This window comes from Geotrypetes seraphini, chromosome 2, assembly GCF_902459505.1.
Source record: "Geotrypetes seraphini chromosome 2, aGeoSer1.1, whole genome shotgun sequence".
NCBI classification, from domain to species: Eukaryota; Metazoa; Chordata; class Amphibia; order Gymnophiona; family Dermophiidae; genus Geotrypetes; species Geotrypetes seraphini.
The window spans coordinates 289,601,408-289,617,855 of NC_047085.1; the positions used below are offsets into that span (position 1 = coordinate 289,601,408).

Genomic DNA, 16,448 nt, shown 5'->3' on the forward strand with positions numbered 1-16,448 from the left:
GTTTTGAACTGACTGGAGTCTGATGTTTTTCACTGTTAGTCCATTGAATAATGTGTTGCAGTATTCCAAGTGAGAGGACAAAGGCATAGAGTAGTTGGGTGAAGGCTTGTTCAGTGAAGTAGTTTTTATCTTCCGGAGCTGGTGGAGATAGTAGGAGACCACGTGTGAGATGTGTTTGGAGAGTGATAGATTTGATTCGAGCATAATCCCTAAACTCCGTACTTGGTTTTATGCAGTCAGGGTAGTTGATTTCCAATTTAAGGAGGGGCGGTTGTAAGTACATTTTTTTTTTCTGATCCATAGTAGTTCTGTTTTTGAGGCATTCAGTTGGAGTTTTAAGGTCATCCAATTTTTTATTTCGGATAGGCAGTTGTGTAGCGTTATAATCTGAGTGTCACAATTTGCTCCTAGTGATAGGTATACCGTATTTTCACGCAAATAACACGCACCCGTATAAAACGCGCACACGTGTATAGCGCGCAGAAATCACGATGATAAGCACAAAAACTTTGGTATAACGCGCTCACGATTATACCGCGCATGCTGCCCGACTCTCCGTTCACCCCCCTGACTTCCGTGCACTGCCCCGCCTCTCCGTGCGCTGTCCCGACTCTCCGTTCACCCCCCCTGACTTCCGTGCACTGCCCCGCCTCTCCGTGCGCTGTCCCGACTCTCCGTTCACCCCCCCCCTGACTTCCATGCACTGCCCTGACTTTCCGTGCGCTGTCCCGACTCTCCGTTCACCCCCCCTGACTTCCGTGCACTGCCCTGACTTTCCGTGCGCTGTCCCGACTCTCCGTTCACCCCCCTGACTTCCGTGCACTGCCCCGCCTCTCCGTGCGCTGTCCCGACTCTCCGTTCACCCCCCCCCCGACGTCCGATTCATCCCCCCCCCCGGCAGGACCATTCGCACCCCCACCCCGAAGGACCGCCGACTCCCCGACAATATCGGGCCAGGAGGGAGCCCAAACCCTCCTGTCCACGGCGACCCCCTACCCCCACCCCGCACTACATTACGGGCAGGAGGGATCCCAGGCCCTCCTGCCCTCGACGCAAACCCCCCTCCCCCCCCAACGACTGCCCCCCCCAAGAACCTCCGACCGCTCCCCCAGCCGACCCGCGACCCCCCCTGGCGACCCCCACGACCCCCCCACCCCCCTTCCCCGTACCTTTGGTAGTTGGGCCAGAAGGGAGCCCAAACCCTCCTGGCCACGGCGACCCCCTAACCCCACCCCGCACTACATTACGGGCAGGAGGGATCCCAGGCCCTCCTGCCCTCGACGCAAACCCCCCTCCCCCCCAACGACCGCCCCCCCCAAGAACCTCCGACCGCTCCCCCAGCCGACCCGCGACCCCCCTGGCGACCCCCACGACCCCCCCACCCCCCTTCCCCGTACCTTTGGAAGTTGGCCGGACAGACGGGAGCCAAACCCGCCTGTCCGGCAGGCAGCCAACGAAGGAATGAGGCCGGATTGGCCCATCCGTCCTAAAGCTCCGCCTACTGGTGGGGCCTAAGGCGCGTGGGCCAATCAGAATAGGCCCTGGAGCCTTAGGTCCCACCTGGGGGCGCGGCCTGAGGCACATGGGCCCAACCCGACCATGTGCCTCAGGCCGCGCCCCCAGGTGGGACCTAAGGCTCCAGGGCCTATTCTGATTGGCCCACGCGCCTTAGGCCCCACCAGTAGGCGGAGCTTTAGGACGGATGGGCCAATCCGGCCTCATTCCTTCGTTGGCTGCCTGCCGGACAGGCGGGTTTGGCTCCCGTCTGTCCGGCCAACTTCCAAAGGTACGGGGAAGGGGGGTGGGGGGGTCGTGGGGGTCGGCCAGGGGGGTCGCGGGTCGGCTGGGGGGGCGGTCGGAGGTTCTTGGGGGGGGGACGGTCGTTGGGGGGGGAGGGGGGTTTGCGTCGAGGGCAGGAGGGCCTGGGATCCCTCCTGCCCGTAATGTAGTGCGGGGTGGGGTTAGGGGGTCGCCGTGGCCAGGAGGGTTTGGGCTCCCTTCTGGCCCGATATTGTCGGGAAGTCGGCGGTCCTTCGGGGTGGGGGTGCGAGTGGTCCTGCCGGGGGGGGGGGATGTATCGGACGTCGGGGAGTCGGCCGGGCAAGAGGGCTTGGGCTCCCTCTTGCTCCGATCGTGGATGCGGGTGCGGGTGGGAGCGCGTGCGAGTGGTCGTTCGGGGTGGGGGTGCGAGTGGTCCTGCTGGGGGGGTGAATCGGGCGGGGTGGGAACTATGTTTGAAAACTTTCGTATACCGCGCTCACGCATATAACGCGCGAGGGGTATGCGCGGTAGGTAAAAACGCGTATAACGCGCGCGTTATATGCGTGAAAATACGGTAGTTGAATATTGTTGGCAAAGGAATGGATTTATATTTGGTATTTTTGGGCTAGTTCTAGGACCGGTCTGATGTAAAAATTGAAGAGTAGAGGGAATTTTATGTGTGTCATTCATTTTATGTATGTGAATTTGTAATCCGCCTAGTTGATAGGCGGAATAGAAATTAGTAAAATAAATAATAAATAGTAGGGCCTCATGTGGTACTCCATATTTGGTTTTGGTTTGGATAGGTTGGTGCCAAGTAGAATACTTTAGGATCTTTAACTCAGGAAAGAATGGAACTAGTGTAATGCTGTGTCGCAGATACCTATCTGCAAGACGAGTGAGGAGAGAATGGTTGATGGTATTGAAGGCTGCACTGAAGTTAAGCAGAACCAACAGGATGTCATTTCCTTTGTCAATTAATTGCCAGCAATTGTCTATGATGTCAAGTAGGACATTTTTAGTGCTGTGTAATTTTCTGAAGCCTGACTGGAAGGTAGATAGAACCTCCTGTTTGTCAATAAATGATTTCAGTTGGGTTAGTGTTGGTTTTTCCAGTATCATAGATATGAAGGGTAGGTTGGAGACAGGCCTGAAGTTGCTGGGTGTATTTGAGTTGAGGGATTTTTTTTAGGACTGGCTTGATGATTGCTGATTTCCAGCATTCTGGCATGAATTCTTATTTCTTTCTTTAATTAATTTTCTATCCCATTCTCCCTAAAGAGCTCAGAACAGGTTACAGGTTAAACAAACATAATATGCAGTTAATTGTGTCTGTAGTGAAACGTTGATGTGTGGAAGAATTGATTTCACAAAGGAGTTCTTGACTGAAATTAAGAGATGTGATGGACAGGGATCCAGGATGGAGCAGAAGGGTCAGATTGTGCCAACTCTTTCGTGAGGTCTTCATTGGAGATGGTTATCAAAGCAGGGTAAGGTTTCTGCTGCAGTTTTTGGTATTTTGTTGAGGTGGGAGGTGTTGTAAAGATGCGGTGTTAGCTATGCAGTGGAGTTGAGGTTAGACTGTATTTGGTTGATTTTGTTTGTAAAGAAGGAAGAGAGCATTTCGCTGTCCAGGTTGATTATTTCCTTGGAAAGATGTGAATAACTTCTTTGTCAGTGTAAATAGGTTTCTTGATCTGTTAGGGGACTTTTGTAGTTGCTTTTACAATTACCGTATATACTTGAATATAAATTGATCCTAATATAAGATGAGACCCCCCTTTTCCCCCAATAAAGGAGGAAAAATGGTTGACTCGAATATAAGTCGGGCGGCTTAATATTCAAGTGTCCTGCCCCGTCAGGCTCTGCACCCAGCCACCTTCCTTCCTCCCCTCCCCTTTCAGGCTCTGCGCCTAGCATCCTTCCATCTTCCCTTGTCAGGTTCTGAGCTCAGCACCCTTCCCTCACTCCCCTGTCAGGTATTGCACCAGCCCCCTTCCTTCCTTCCTTCACCCCTCCCATCAGACTCTGCACCCAGCACCCTTCCTTCCTTTCCCCATCAAACTCTGCACCCTCCCTCCCTTCCTCCCAGGCTCTGCCCCCACCTCCCTCCTTGCCCTATCCTCTTATGGTACCTCATCTTAGCGATCCGTGGTGGAGGTTCAGCAGGCAGGAGCGAACTTTCCAAGTTCCTGCCCTGCTGCTAACCGGCTGACGCGAGTTCCTTCGGCGCTGAGCAACACAAGCAGGAGCGCGATTTGGTGCTGCTGCTCGGTACTGAAAGGCGGGAGCCAGAAAGGATGCTAGACTGTGGAAAAGACCACGGTAAGCCGTTTTGATAATCTACCGCTAAAATACATGCCCACTAAACTGACTGAAACTGGTTTAGCAACCGTGTTAAAGGTAACCTTAAGTTTTTAGAATGTTGCCCTTAGTCACTCACCTTGCTCTCTGTTGCTATGCAGTCTCTTTCTGTCTGTCCCGTGTGGCAGGAACTGAAGTCTTGTCTGAGGGGGTGGGTTGACTGATTTGAGGACTGCTGTTGGCTGTGTCAGGGATAGGGAGTGCCTAGAGGCTGTCTGTCTAGGGAGGGGAGCATAACATTTGGTAGGTGGAAGGGGACGTGCACAGATGGATCAAAAATTGGCTGGCGGGCAGGAAGCAGAGGGTAGGAGTAAAGGGGCACTACTCTGACTGGATAGGGGTCACAAGTGGTGTTCCGCAAGGGTCAGTGCTGGGACCACTGCTGTTCAATATATTTATTAATGATCTAGAAACGGGGACGAAGTGCGAAGTTATCAAATTCGCGGATGACACAAAACTCTCCAGCAGGGTCAGAACTGTTGAGGAATGCATAGAACTGCAGAGCGACCTGAACAAACTGAGTGAGTGGGCAAAAAAATGGCAGATGAGCTTCAATGTGGAGAAATGTAAGGTCTTGCACATAGGGAAGGGGAACTCCATGTACAGCTATACGATGGGAGGGAGGGTACTCGGGGAAGGCAGCCAAGAAAAAGATCTGGGGGTATTGGTGGATAACACAATGAAGCCGGCGGCGCAATGTGCAGCGGCCTCAAAAAAAGCGAGCAGAATGTTGGGCATTATCAAAAAAGGTATCACTACCAGAACAAAGGAAGTTATCCTGCCACTGTATCGAGCAATGGTGCGCCCACATCTGGAATACTGCGTCCAATACTGGTCGCCATACCTCAAGAAGGACATGGCAATACTCGAGAGGGTCCAGAGGAGAGCAACGAAGATGATAAAGGGTATGGAGAACCTTTCATATGCCGAACGGTTAGACAGGCTGGGGCTCTTTACCCTGGAAAAGCGGAGACTGAGAGGGGACATGATAGAGACTTATAAAATCATGAAAGGCATAGAGAAGGTGGAGAGGGACAGATTCTTTAGACAACTAAAACAAGAGGTCATTCAGAAAAACTGAGAGGAGACAGATTCATAACGAATGCAAGGAAGTTCTTCTTCACTCAACGGGTGGTAGACACCTGGAACGCGCTTCCCGGAGAGGTGATAAGACAGAGTACAATTCTGGGGTTCAAAAAGGGACTGGATGACTTCCTGGAAGCGAAGGGGATAACAGGGTACAGATAGAGGTTTACCTTACAGGACATTGAGCGAATAGGGTATGGACATTTTAGGTTAGGTAGGGAAAACTTTCAGGTCATGGACCTGGAGGGCCGCCGCGGGAGCGGACTGCCGGGCACGATGGACCCCTGGTCTGACCCGGCAGAGGCAATGCTTATGTTCTTATGTTCTTAGGTAGTGGAGTTAGCTGGGATAGTAGCTGCACCTGTGATGGTGGGTTATGGATGGAATTAAGGCACTGGTGATGGCTGAAGTTCTGCTGCAGGAGGAAGAGAGAGATCAGGGAGGGCCCTGAAGGAGATACTCCCACATGAGAGTCTTCAGGGCTCGTTCCTGCTTCCTAGACCTCACAGACATGTAGATAGATACTGAAGATGTATAGATAGATACCGATTTGATAGGGCAGCTATACAAGACCTCTATAAGCAGCTGAAACCCCTCCTACAGGCATGCGCATGCAGGAATAACCTCATACCCGTCCACCTCAAGGTCACTGCTTTCCTTGCATTTCTATGCACCAGGAGCTTCCAGTCTGTTCAGATGCTCCTTGGTATGCCCATGTCATTGAAATGGCAATCGGCATGTAGATGCAGGAAGCAGAGATTCATCCTTGATGCTTTGGTTTAGGCCTAGTCAGAATATGGTTTATAAGCCTCAGTTGTATGAAAGGTGACACACTAGGGATATACCCTACTGTTCCTCCTCCCACTAAAGATGGAATAACTACAATGGAGTCAGGAGCAATGTTCCCTCTAAGGATTGATGAGGTGTGTGCAAAAAGAAATATGCATTAGCGACAAGTTACATACTCCACAAATTTATGAGCAGGCGCGGAGGACGCATTTTTAAACAAATGTAGTTTATCCTTGTACTCCTTATGTATTTTTAATCATCTATGGATATGTTTATATGTTTATTGTTCAAATGATTTTATTTATTTCCCCAAATTTATTTTTGTTATACGCATTGAAAATATTTGATATCGCGTTTAAATCAAAATCTCAATAAACTTGAAACGAGTGCCCGTGAGATTGTGGGAGGGTTAAATACTCAAAACTTAGAAGAATAACAATTTACTTAAAGTTTTTTGCTTCGCCAGCTTTCTGGTATCTTTACATACAGTGGCGTACCTAGCATATGTAACACCCAGGGCCCATCATTTTTTGGCACCCCCCCCATCTGTACGAAAAACATGATTTTTAGTAACAAGCCACACGTCACACATGAGTACCTAGGAAAAGGCAGCATCTTACATATTGCAGTGAGCAGTACATCAATACACCCATTGTAAAACTAAACAAGCCAGACCAGCATAGATCAATCCTACACCGTCAATCCTAACAGAAAACCATGTCTTTCAAACACACAGAACACAGAAAACACCTTTGCCTAGTATGGAATATGTCATCACAAACTAACCCCTCCCCCTTTTACAAAACTGTAGTGTGGATTTTAGCCACGGTGGTAACAGCTCTGATGCTCATAGAATTCTGAGCATCAGCGCTCCTACCACCACGGCTGGCGCTAAAAAACGCTCCACAGTTTTGTAAAAGGGGGGGATAAAATAGAAATACACAGCTTCAACGCTCTAGCTCAGGGGTGCCCAAACGTTTTGGGCTTGCGAGCTACTTTAAAATGACCAAGTCAAAATGATCTACCAACAATAAAATTAAAAAACACAAAGCACACTATACGCTGAGAAAATGTTAATTATCATTCCTATTCTGGGTTTTTTTCAAAGAGGTCAAGGCAGATAACTCTATGCATTGTCATCTCAGTAACAACCATACAAAAATAGACAAATATACCCCCCTCCCTTTTTATTAAACCGCAATAGCAGTTTTTAGCGCAGGGAACTGCGCTAAATGCCCAGCGCTGCTCTCGACGCTCATAGGCTCCCTGCGCTAAAAAACACTATTGCGGTTTAGTAAAAGGGGGCCATAGTGCAAAATATAGACAGCATATATAAATTCAGACACATTTTGATCACTAAATTTAAAATAAAATCATTTTTCCTACCTTTTCTGGTGATTTCATGAGTCTCTGGTTGCACTTTCATCTTCTGACTGTGCATCCAATCTTTCTTCCCTTCTTTCAGCCTGTATGCTTCCTCTCCTCAAGACCTCATTCCCTCCCCCCAACTTTTTCTTCCTCTCTCCCTGCCCTTTCTTTTCTTTCTCTCTCTTGATGCCCCCTTTCTTTTTTTCTGTTTCCCTTCTGTCTTCCTGCCTGCCCCCTTTCTTTTTCCCTATCCTCTACAAAGCTACTGCTGCCACCATCAGGGGAAACAGACCCCAAAGCCACCGCCGCAACCATCGGGGGAAACAGGCCCCAAAGCCGCCGCCACAACCATCGGGGGGAAACAGGCCCCAAAGCCACCGCCACAACCATCGGGGGAAACAGGCCCCAAAGCCACTGCCGCGGCTGCCCCAAGCTCTCTTTGCTTCCCCCGATGTCAATTCTGCCGTCGGAGAGGAAGTTCCGCCCAACCAGGCAGCGATTGGCTGGCCCGAACTTCCTCTCTGACTGCAGCCTTAGGGCGGGTGCACAGCCAGGGCGGACCGCCCCCCCCCCCCCGTATGACACTGAAGACATGGCAGCGGCTCCTCTCACGAATCCCCACCTGCGTCGGAAGTCCGATGCAGTCAGGGATCTTGAGAGGAGTCGCCGCCGCTTCCTCTCACCTCGCCCTCGAGTGAGCGACAGGAGAAAGCGCATGAGCGATGCCACTGAAAATAGTGAGCAATCGCTCATGCGCTCACCTTAGAGGGAACACTCAGGAGTAGTTGTAATTGCTAGTCCTCTGTCTTACTCTAATGTACATAGATTGTCTATACCGTACTCCCCCAAAATTCATGGGGGATACATTCCAGGAACCCCCACGAATTTCAAAAATCCGTGAATATGGTTTTTTAAGGCAGAAGAAAGCAGTTGGAGAGGCAGGAGAGGGCAGCCGGAGCGCCGGCAAGTGAAGGAAATCACTCGCTGTATGCTCCGACCGCCTCTTCCTGTACTAAAGTCAGGCCTCACCAATCAGGAGCTGCTTTGACATGCAGCTCCTGATTGGTAAGGCCTGACTTTAGTACAGGAAGAGGCAGTTGGAGCATACAGCGAGTGATTTCCTTCACTTGCTGGACTCTGGCTGCCCTCTCCTGCCTGATCATTCACGGTCGGGAAAATATCGCGAATGACCAGGACCGCGAACCTCCGACTGCAAATTTGCGGGGGAGCACTCACTATATATCATCAAACCCTCTTTGACTCCTCCTGATATGTAATGTGGCTTATCTTCCCTTAAGAAATCCATGCTTACTTTTGTTGTTGTTGTTGCTTGTTCTACTTGTTATTGTAATGTAACACAATAAAGACTTTTAAAAAATTTATTAGTAACACTTTTAAATATATTACTTGCCATTTAACTAATTTTCTGTACCTGATCAAGAAACTCCTGAAGCTTGCATTCCTTCAACTTCAATCCGGAAGTTCTTTCTGGATGCTGGTACTTCAGCTCCTGATGCCAGGTATTATATGTGTCTCTTGTGATATTCTGGTCCATCAGGTCAAATTCATTGGTGATAGAAACAATGTTTCTGATATTGACAATAATTAATCAGATCACATGGAAAACCAAGTTTTCATAAACACAGAAACTTTTGAGGGGCAGTTTTCAATAGGCTCCCTAGGTGCAAAGACCCATCAACTTCTTGGACACTTTACAAAGAAAAACAAAACATGTAGTTTTTATTTTAAAAATTTGTGTACATGGGGATGGGGACAAAAAGTCCCAAACACACCTTTTTTCAGGCAGAAGAATAAAGGAGAAATTATTTTTGTGTAAACTTTTCAATTCTGTAGGATGTATTCTTTTTTGATGTGGCAAAAGTATGTGGAAACCATATAAATACTTTATAGTTATCCAGGGGGGGTCAAATTTCAGCCAAACCAGGTTACATAAAATTTGAAAATTACACAGGAAAACAGGCTTGTTTTGAAACTGTGTGCTCCTAAAGACTGCCACTAATTTTATGCAAATCTTTTATGCCTGTGTGTTTTTAAAACACGCTTAGAATATTTGCCCACATGATTTCTTAGTCTAGGCAATCTGTTCTGATTTTTTGTTTTGTTTTGCAATTGTACTACACATGTTTTGCTCAAAATAAACAATTTTCTAAACAATGGGAAATATATTTAAAACATACTTTAGCCATCCCACAGTTCACTGTTAATTATAAAATTTGACAGCAAAATGAATTAAGGGGCACTTTTACTACAGCTTATTGTACACCACCATTGGTATAAAACAATCTTCCAGTGCAAAAGGAGTAAGAGTCTTGACCAAGTTTTTGCAGAAGGAATCATCTACAGCAGGATCCTACAAACTTTTCGATGCCATGACACATTAAACTCAGTGCCACGGCTGGAGGGTATCTGGAAGTGCTTGGACATCAATACAATGACGCCAAGTGCACATCATGCTGACATTCGTGTGTGCGCAAAGGTCCTCCAGCTGAGCCCCTGAGCCTATTTCTATGCCGGTAGGGGTTTCCAATGGAGGAGAGGTGCAGGGAAAGGAGGAGAGATGCCAGAGAAGAAGAGGTGCAGGCGCTGGCTGACAGCACACATGATATGCCAGCGCCGGTGCCTCTCCTCCTCAATGGCATCTGGCAGCACACCTGGAATCTGCCCTGCAGCACACAGTTTGCAATACACTGATCTACAGCTTTTTAGCTCTGTCTCCATGTATCAGTGTGTAGTCCCCATCTCCTAGTTTTTCCTTCTGCAAGGGAATTGAAGAGGTATCTTTTCTTCTGTTTTGCAAATGAGTTATTATTTTGGGGTTGTTAATCTGAAGTTCAAGGTTTCATGTTGCCCCAGAGGTTCCAGGATTTCTGGAACAGCTCTGCCTGGGAGAAGATAATAGCCTGTGGTTCAGAGAGCTGTGGCTGGGAGGGGCAATTCTTTTACAGGGCACCTACCTAGCCAGCCTGAGCTAACACTTAGGAAAGCTCGGGGTGTGTTCCCTTGGGGCTCAGCTCACCCCTGATTTATCAGGTGCTTGAGCACAGGCTGAGTGGCCCATGTTGGTCCAGAGGGCTGTAGCATGTGCCAACTGCATCCCACCCTCCACCTCCTTCCAAAGACATGTGAGGAGATAGTGTGGTTGAGAGTTTCAGTATCCCAGAGCCCAAAGAGAGTTTCAGGATCTTGGATCCCATAGAGACAAGCTTTTAAGTGCATGTCCAAGGCAAAAATCTATATTTTATTTTTTATTTTTATAAGTATTTATATACCACTTATAACCTAAGTGGTGTAAATGCAGGTACTCAAGCATTTTTCCCTATCTGTCCTGGCAGGCTCACACTCTATCTAATGTACCCGGGGCAATGGGGGATTAAGTGACTTGCCCAGAGTCACAAGGAGCAGTGTGAGTTGATGCAGTCACGGTACCAGGCAATTCTCTGAGTACAGTCTATTGCTCTTTATGGGAGACTTCAGGGTGGTTCAAAGTGGATGTTTTGAGGGTTTCTGGGGCTTCCTATAGGATTCTCCACTTCCAAAAATACCTTATCTGAGTTTTTGAAACTTTTATCCAGCTCTTCTAGGCCATCTTTTGGCACCAAAATGTGACTTCAGTGGATATCTTGGATTTCCCAATTTTTTTCCAAAAGCCTCTATCTGCCTCATAGCACTTGTTTTCCCACTTTGAAAATCTTTCTTTTATGTACTTGTTTTGTATTTTATATATTCGTATTGTTTTAACTTGTATTTTATATATTGTACTTTATCTAGAAATATATGGATAGGCGATTATATCAAATTTTAATAAAATTTGAAAACGTGAAACTTAATCAATTTATATGGCTCTCCAGGCCTTTCTAGCCCTGTATCAGGCCAGTTTTGTGCTGAATGGCTGACTGAAGAGAGCCCATGTGCCACGTGAGGGGAGGAGTGCTGGGCATAGCCCCCTCTGGTTCCTCCAGGGTCTCTGAGTCACAGAAAGCCCTCCTAAAGCTCTCAAATTGTGACTTGGTGTCAGTGGTGTACCAAGGGGGGGGCGGGGGGCGGTCCGCCCCGGGTGCATGCCCCAAGGGGGTACACAGCTGGCCACCCACCGGGGAATAAGCTGCCGCCAGGGAAAGGCTGCCACTGCCAACATCGGGAACAGGCCGGCGCCGAGTTCTCCCTCCCTGCTTTTCTTCCCTGTGGGCCAACCTACTCTCGCCACCCGACGTCAATTCTGACGTCGGAGAGGACGTTCTGGGCCAGCCAATCGCTGCCTGGCTCGCCCAGAACGTCCTCTCTGATGTTAGAATTGACGTCGGGCGGCGAGAGTTGGTTGGCCCTGCGGGGAAGAAAAGCAGGGAGGGAGAACTCGGCGCTGGCCTGTTCCCAATGGCAGCAGTGGCAGCCTTTCCCTGGCGGCGGTGGCAGCAGCATGTTTCCCAATGGCGGTGGCATGGGGGAGGGCAGGGAGAAAGAAAGAAAGAAGTGGGGGGACAGGGAGCCAGAAAGAAAGAAAGGGGGCAGGGTGAAACAAAGAAAGAAAGAAAAAATGGGGCACGGAGAGAGAGAGAAAGATAGACATACAGTAAGAAAAGGGGCATGGAGAGAGAAAGAAAGAAGGGGGCAGGGTGAAAGAAAGAAAGAAAGAAATAGGGCACGGAGAGAGAGAAAGACAGACATAGAGAAAGAAAGAAGAGGCAGGATGAAACAAAGAAAAAGTTGGGGGAGGGAATGAGTCTGGAGGAGAGGAAGCATACAGGAGGCTGAAAGAAGGGAAGAAATATTGGATGCACAGTCAGAAGAATAAAGTGCAACCAGAGACTGATGAAATTACCAAACAAAGGTAGGAAAAATGATTTTATTTTCAATTTAGTGATCAAAATGTGTCCGTTTTGAGAATTTATATATGCGGTCTATATTTTGCACTATGGCCCCCTTTTACTAAACTGCAATAGTGGTTTTTAGCGCAGGTAGCCTATGAGTGTCGAGAGCAGCGTGGAGCATTCAGCGCAGTCCCTGTGCTAAAAACCGCTATTGCGGTTTAGTAAAAAGGGAGGGGATATATTTGTCTGTTTTTGTATAGTTACTGAGGTGACATTGCATAAAGTCATCTGCCTTGACCTCTTTGAAAACCCGCGGAATATAAATGATAATTAACATTTTCTCTGCGTACAGTGTGCTTTGTGTTTTTAAAATTTTATTGTTGGTAGATCATTTTGACTTGGCCACGAAGGTAAGGGGGAGGGAGGAAGGGGAGCTGCTGAAAGACATCTAGTAATCCTTGCAGGCTTGACTGTGCAGGGAATTATTTTTGTAAAATCATGTTTTGTTATGTGACTGGCATTATTTAGACTTTAATTTCTATGAATAAATAGAATGAAAATGATATAAAATTACTTGCTTGTTTTTATGTGCATTCACTGAAGGAAAGTGGAAAGAGAGTGGGCTGAGGACGCTGAAAGGAAATGGGGAAGAGAAAGTGGGGAGAAGACACTGATGTATAAATTGACAATTGTACAGAATATTGTTTCTTTTTATACTTTAATATAATGAGTTCAATATAAAACAATTCAAGGCTTGTGTAGATAGAATCAGGTGGTTTGCAGGGATGGGGACCGAGCTTACGGGGATTAGTCCAATAAAAATGGTATTTTCTTATTTCTCATTATTTGTTTTATTTTTATTTGTTAATTTGTAAAGTAGTGATTGTTATGTATCAGTTTTTTCAAATTTACATCTACTGACTTTACATTTTGCACAGTATTAGAGGACTTGTATTACTGTTTTTGTGGTGTTGTGGTGTTGCAAAGACTGGTTTCTTGGCGGTTCAGTTTAACTTTTGTCTACCTATTTCTATTTTTAGTTTGTGATTATTCCATATTGGGCGAGGGTGTATCTCTGTTCTGTGTGTATGAAAGGGACTGTGCAGGATCTGGCTTGTTTAGTTTTACAATGTATGTGTTGGTGTTCTAGTGCTCACTGCAGTGTTTAAGATGCTGCCTTTTCCTAGGTACACTCTTGTTGTGTAATATGTGGATTGTTACTAAAAATCATATTTTTCTTATAGATGGGGGGGTGGGGTGTAAAAAAAATGATGGGCCCCGGGTGTCACATATGCTAAGTACGCCACTACTTGGTGTCATTGGCAAAACATTAATGTGCAGACACCTCGGAACCCATGAGGAGAGAAGAAATGTCCCTGCAGAAGTCCTTGGGAGATTTCAGTTTAGTGATTTGACTTTGATATTGTGAGTAATATTTGAAACTTATATAAAATATGCAGGGTTGTCTGCACAGCCTGGATGTATGCCAGTGACTGTTCAGGGGGCATTTTCCTTACAGAGCACTGGTCCATCTTAGAAAGGCATTCTGCAGGAACCAGAGAGAATATTTCTTTACACAACGTGTAATTAAATTCTGGAATTCATTGCTGGAGAATGTGGTGAAATCAGCTTAGCCGGGTTTAAAAAAAGATTTGGATAATTTCTTAAAAGAGATTTCCATAGGCCATTATTGTGATGGTTTGAGAAAATCCACTGCTTATTCCTAGGAGAAGCCACATTAAATGTTCTACTACTTGGAATCTAGCTAAGTACATGGGACCTTGGTTGGCCACTGTTGGAAACAGGATACTGGGCTTGATTGACTTTCAGTCTGTCTTAGTATGGCAACTATTTTCTTATGAGATTCTGCCTCTAAAGCTGCTTTCTTCCTTTCAAATGGACAAATAGTCTTTGGCAAAGGGTTGAACATCCTTATGGCCAGTGTGGCAGGTCATCATCTTAAGTCATTGCCAGACAGTAGACCATGTTAACAAAGTCTTACCCTTTTTCCTATGAAGAGGAAGAGGAAATAAGATTTAACAGAGGAAAGAGAAGGGTTTATTTTTTTGTGTTTTTTAAATATTTTTTTTAGTAAGAAACAGGGAGGAGAAGAGAAATTTAGCAGATATAATGCTGAAAACCAGTGAAAGGAACAGAATATGAAATGCTGAGTAACTTAGCTTTTAGAAGTTCACAGGGCAGCCTTGTTCACAGCAATGTCCCAAAGATAATGCAATTAACCTTAGAAGTAAAACAGAGCCCCTCCCTTCTCCACCTAATCAGCAGAAAACAATGGCTGAATACTAGTAAGACAGAAATATAGGCTCTATACCACCTAGTGCAGAAAGGAATTATCCTGATGAGGTAAGTCGAAACTCCGCTTCCATGTCCAAGGTAAGTACCCACATTGCAAACAGTTCTTTAGGAGTCACACCGACTCGGGTAGGATACGCCTCACAGGGACTTAGCAAACACAAGATATGGAGGGCCATGTATGTCAATGCACACAGTTTAGGTAACAAAATTCTAGAATTGGAGGCTGAAATAAGGAATGCCGACCTAGATGTGGTGGCAATATCTAAAATTTGGTTCACGGACTCACATGGGTGGGATATGGCTATACCAGGCTACAATTTACTTCGTCAGGACAGAGAGGGCAGGTTAGGAGGGGGAGTAGCTCTATACATTAAAGAGGACATCAAAACCACCAGGATCACAGATGTCAAGTACACCGGGGAGTCCCTCTGGGTAAACCTGCAAGAGGCAGAGAAAAATGCCTGTATCTAGGTGTGATATACAGACCCCCAAGACAACTGGAAGACATGGACGCAGAATTAATTGAAGACATAGAGAATATCACTCTACGAGAAGAAGCCGTACTGCTAGGGGACTTCAATATGCCTGATGCAGACTGGAACTCATTTTCAGCGACAACCAGCGGTAGCAGGAGGCTCTTAACCTCCATAAAGGGAGCATGTCTCAAACAAATGGTAACGGAGCCCACTAGGGCCCAGGCGATCCTCGACCTGGTACTCACCAACGGGGAAAGCGTCTCAGAGGTCTCAGTAGGAGATACGCTAGCCTCCAGCAACCACAACATAGTATGGTTCAACCTTAGGAAAGGCTTCCCTAGATCAAACACGAAAACAAAGGTACTCAATTTCCGAGGCACAGACTTCGCACGCATGGGAGATTTTGTCCATCGGACGCTGCAGGACCAAGCGGAGACCGATGATGTAGAAGCTATGTGGTTAACTGAAATCAACCATACATGAAGCAACTAGCCGCTTCATAAAATCAGTAAATAAACGACAAAGAAACAATAAACCCCAATGGTTCACCGCGGAGATCTCGCACCTCATTAAGGAGAAGAAAAAAGCGTTTCTCTCCTACAAGCGCACGGAGAAAAGAGAGGCAAAGATAGAATATAGGACCAGGTCTACAGCGGTCAAAATGGCAGTTAGGGAGGCAAAACTTCGAGTGGAAGAAATTCTGGCAAAAAACATTAAAAAGGGGGACAAACCCTTCTTCAGGTATATTAGTGACAGAAAAAGGAACACAGGCGGGATAGTACGCCTTAGAAGACCAAACGGAAGTTATGTGGAAGCAGATTCCGATAAAGCCGAACTACTGAATGAATACTTCTGCTCAGTCTTCACCTGTGAGGCACCGGGACATGGTCCGCAGTTGAAGGCAACACAAAGCACAGAAGACCCATTTCAGAATTTTGAGTTCAAACCAGGTGAAGTTTACAGTGAACTGGCAAGACTCAAGGTGAACAAAGCCATGGGACCAGACAATTTGCACCCAAGAGTGCTCAGAGAATTGAGCGATGTCCTGGCAAAACCGTTGGCTGAGCTATTCAATCTCTCCCTAAGTAAGGGGAAAGTTCCCCTGGACTGGAAATTAGCTAATGTCGTTCCTCTGCATAAAAAGGGTTGCAGGGCAGAGGCTGCGAATTATAGACTGGTGAGTCTCACATCTATAGTGTGCAAACTCATGAAAACACTAATTAAAAGCAAATTGGACACGATCTTGAATGAAGGGAATCTTCGGGATCCCAGTCAGCATGGATTCACCAAGGGTAGGTCCTGCCAATCCAATTTCATCAGCTTCTTTGACTGGGTAACAAGAAAGTTGGACTTGGGAGAGTCTTTGGACGTCATGTACCTGGACTTCAGTAAAGCTTTTGACAGTGTCCCACACCACAGGCTGCTAAGCAAGATGGAATCGATGGGGTTAGGAGAGACACTA

The 16,448-nt window shown here is 46.8% G+C and overlaps 1 protein-coding gene across 3 annotated transcripts in view; it reads right to left on the bottom strand.

Moving 5' to 3' along the window:
• LOC117353635 (sodium-dependent neutral amino acid transporter B(0)AT3-like) overlaps positions 1-16,448 on the bottom strand; it is a 151,334-nt gene that overhangs the window by 47,656 nt on the left and 87,230 nt on the right. For all 3 annotated transcript variants that reach the window (XM_033929803.1, XM_033929804.1, XM_033929805.1), the window contains one exon: positions 8,801-8,957. In XM_033929803.1, coding sequence (XP_033785694.1) covers positions 8,801-8,957 — 157 coding nt within the window. The remainder of the gene's footprint in view (positions 1-8,800; positions 8,958-16,448) is intronic.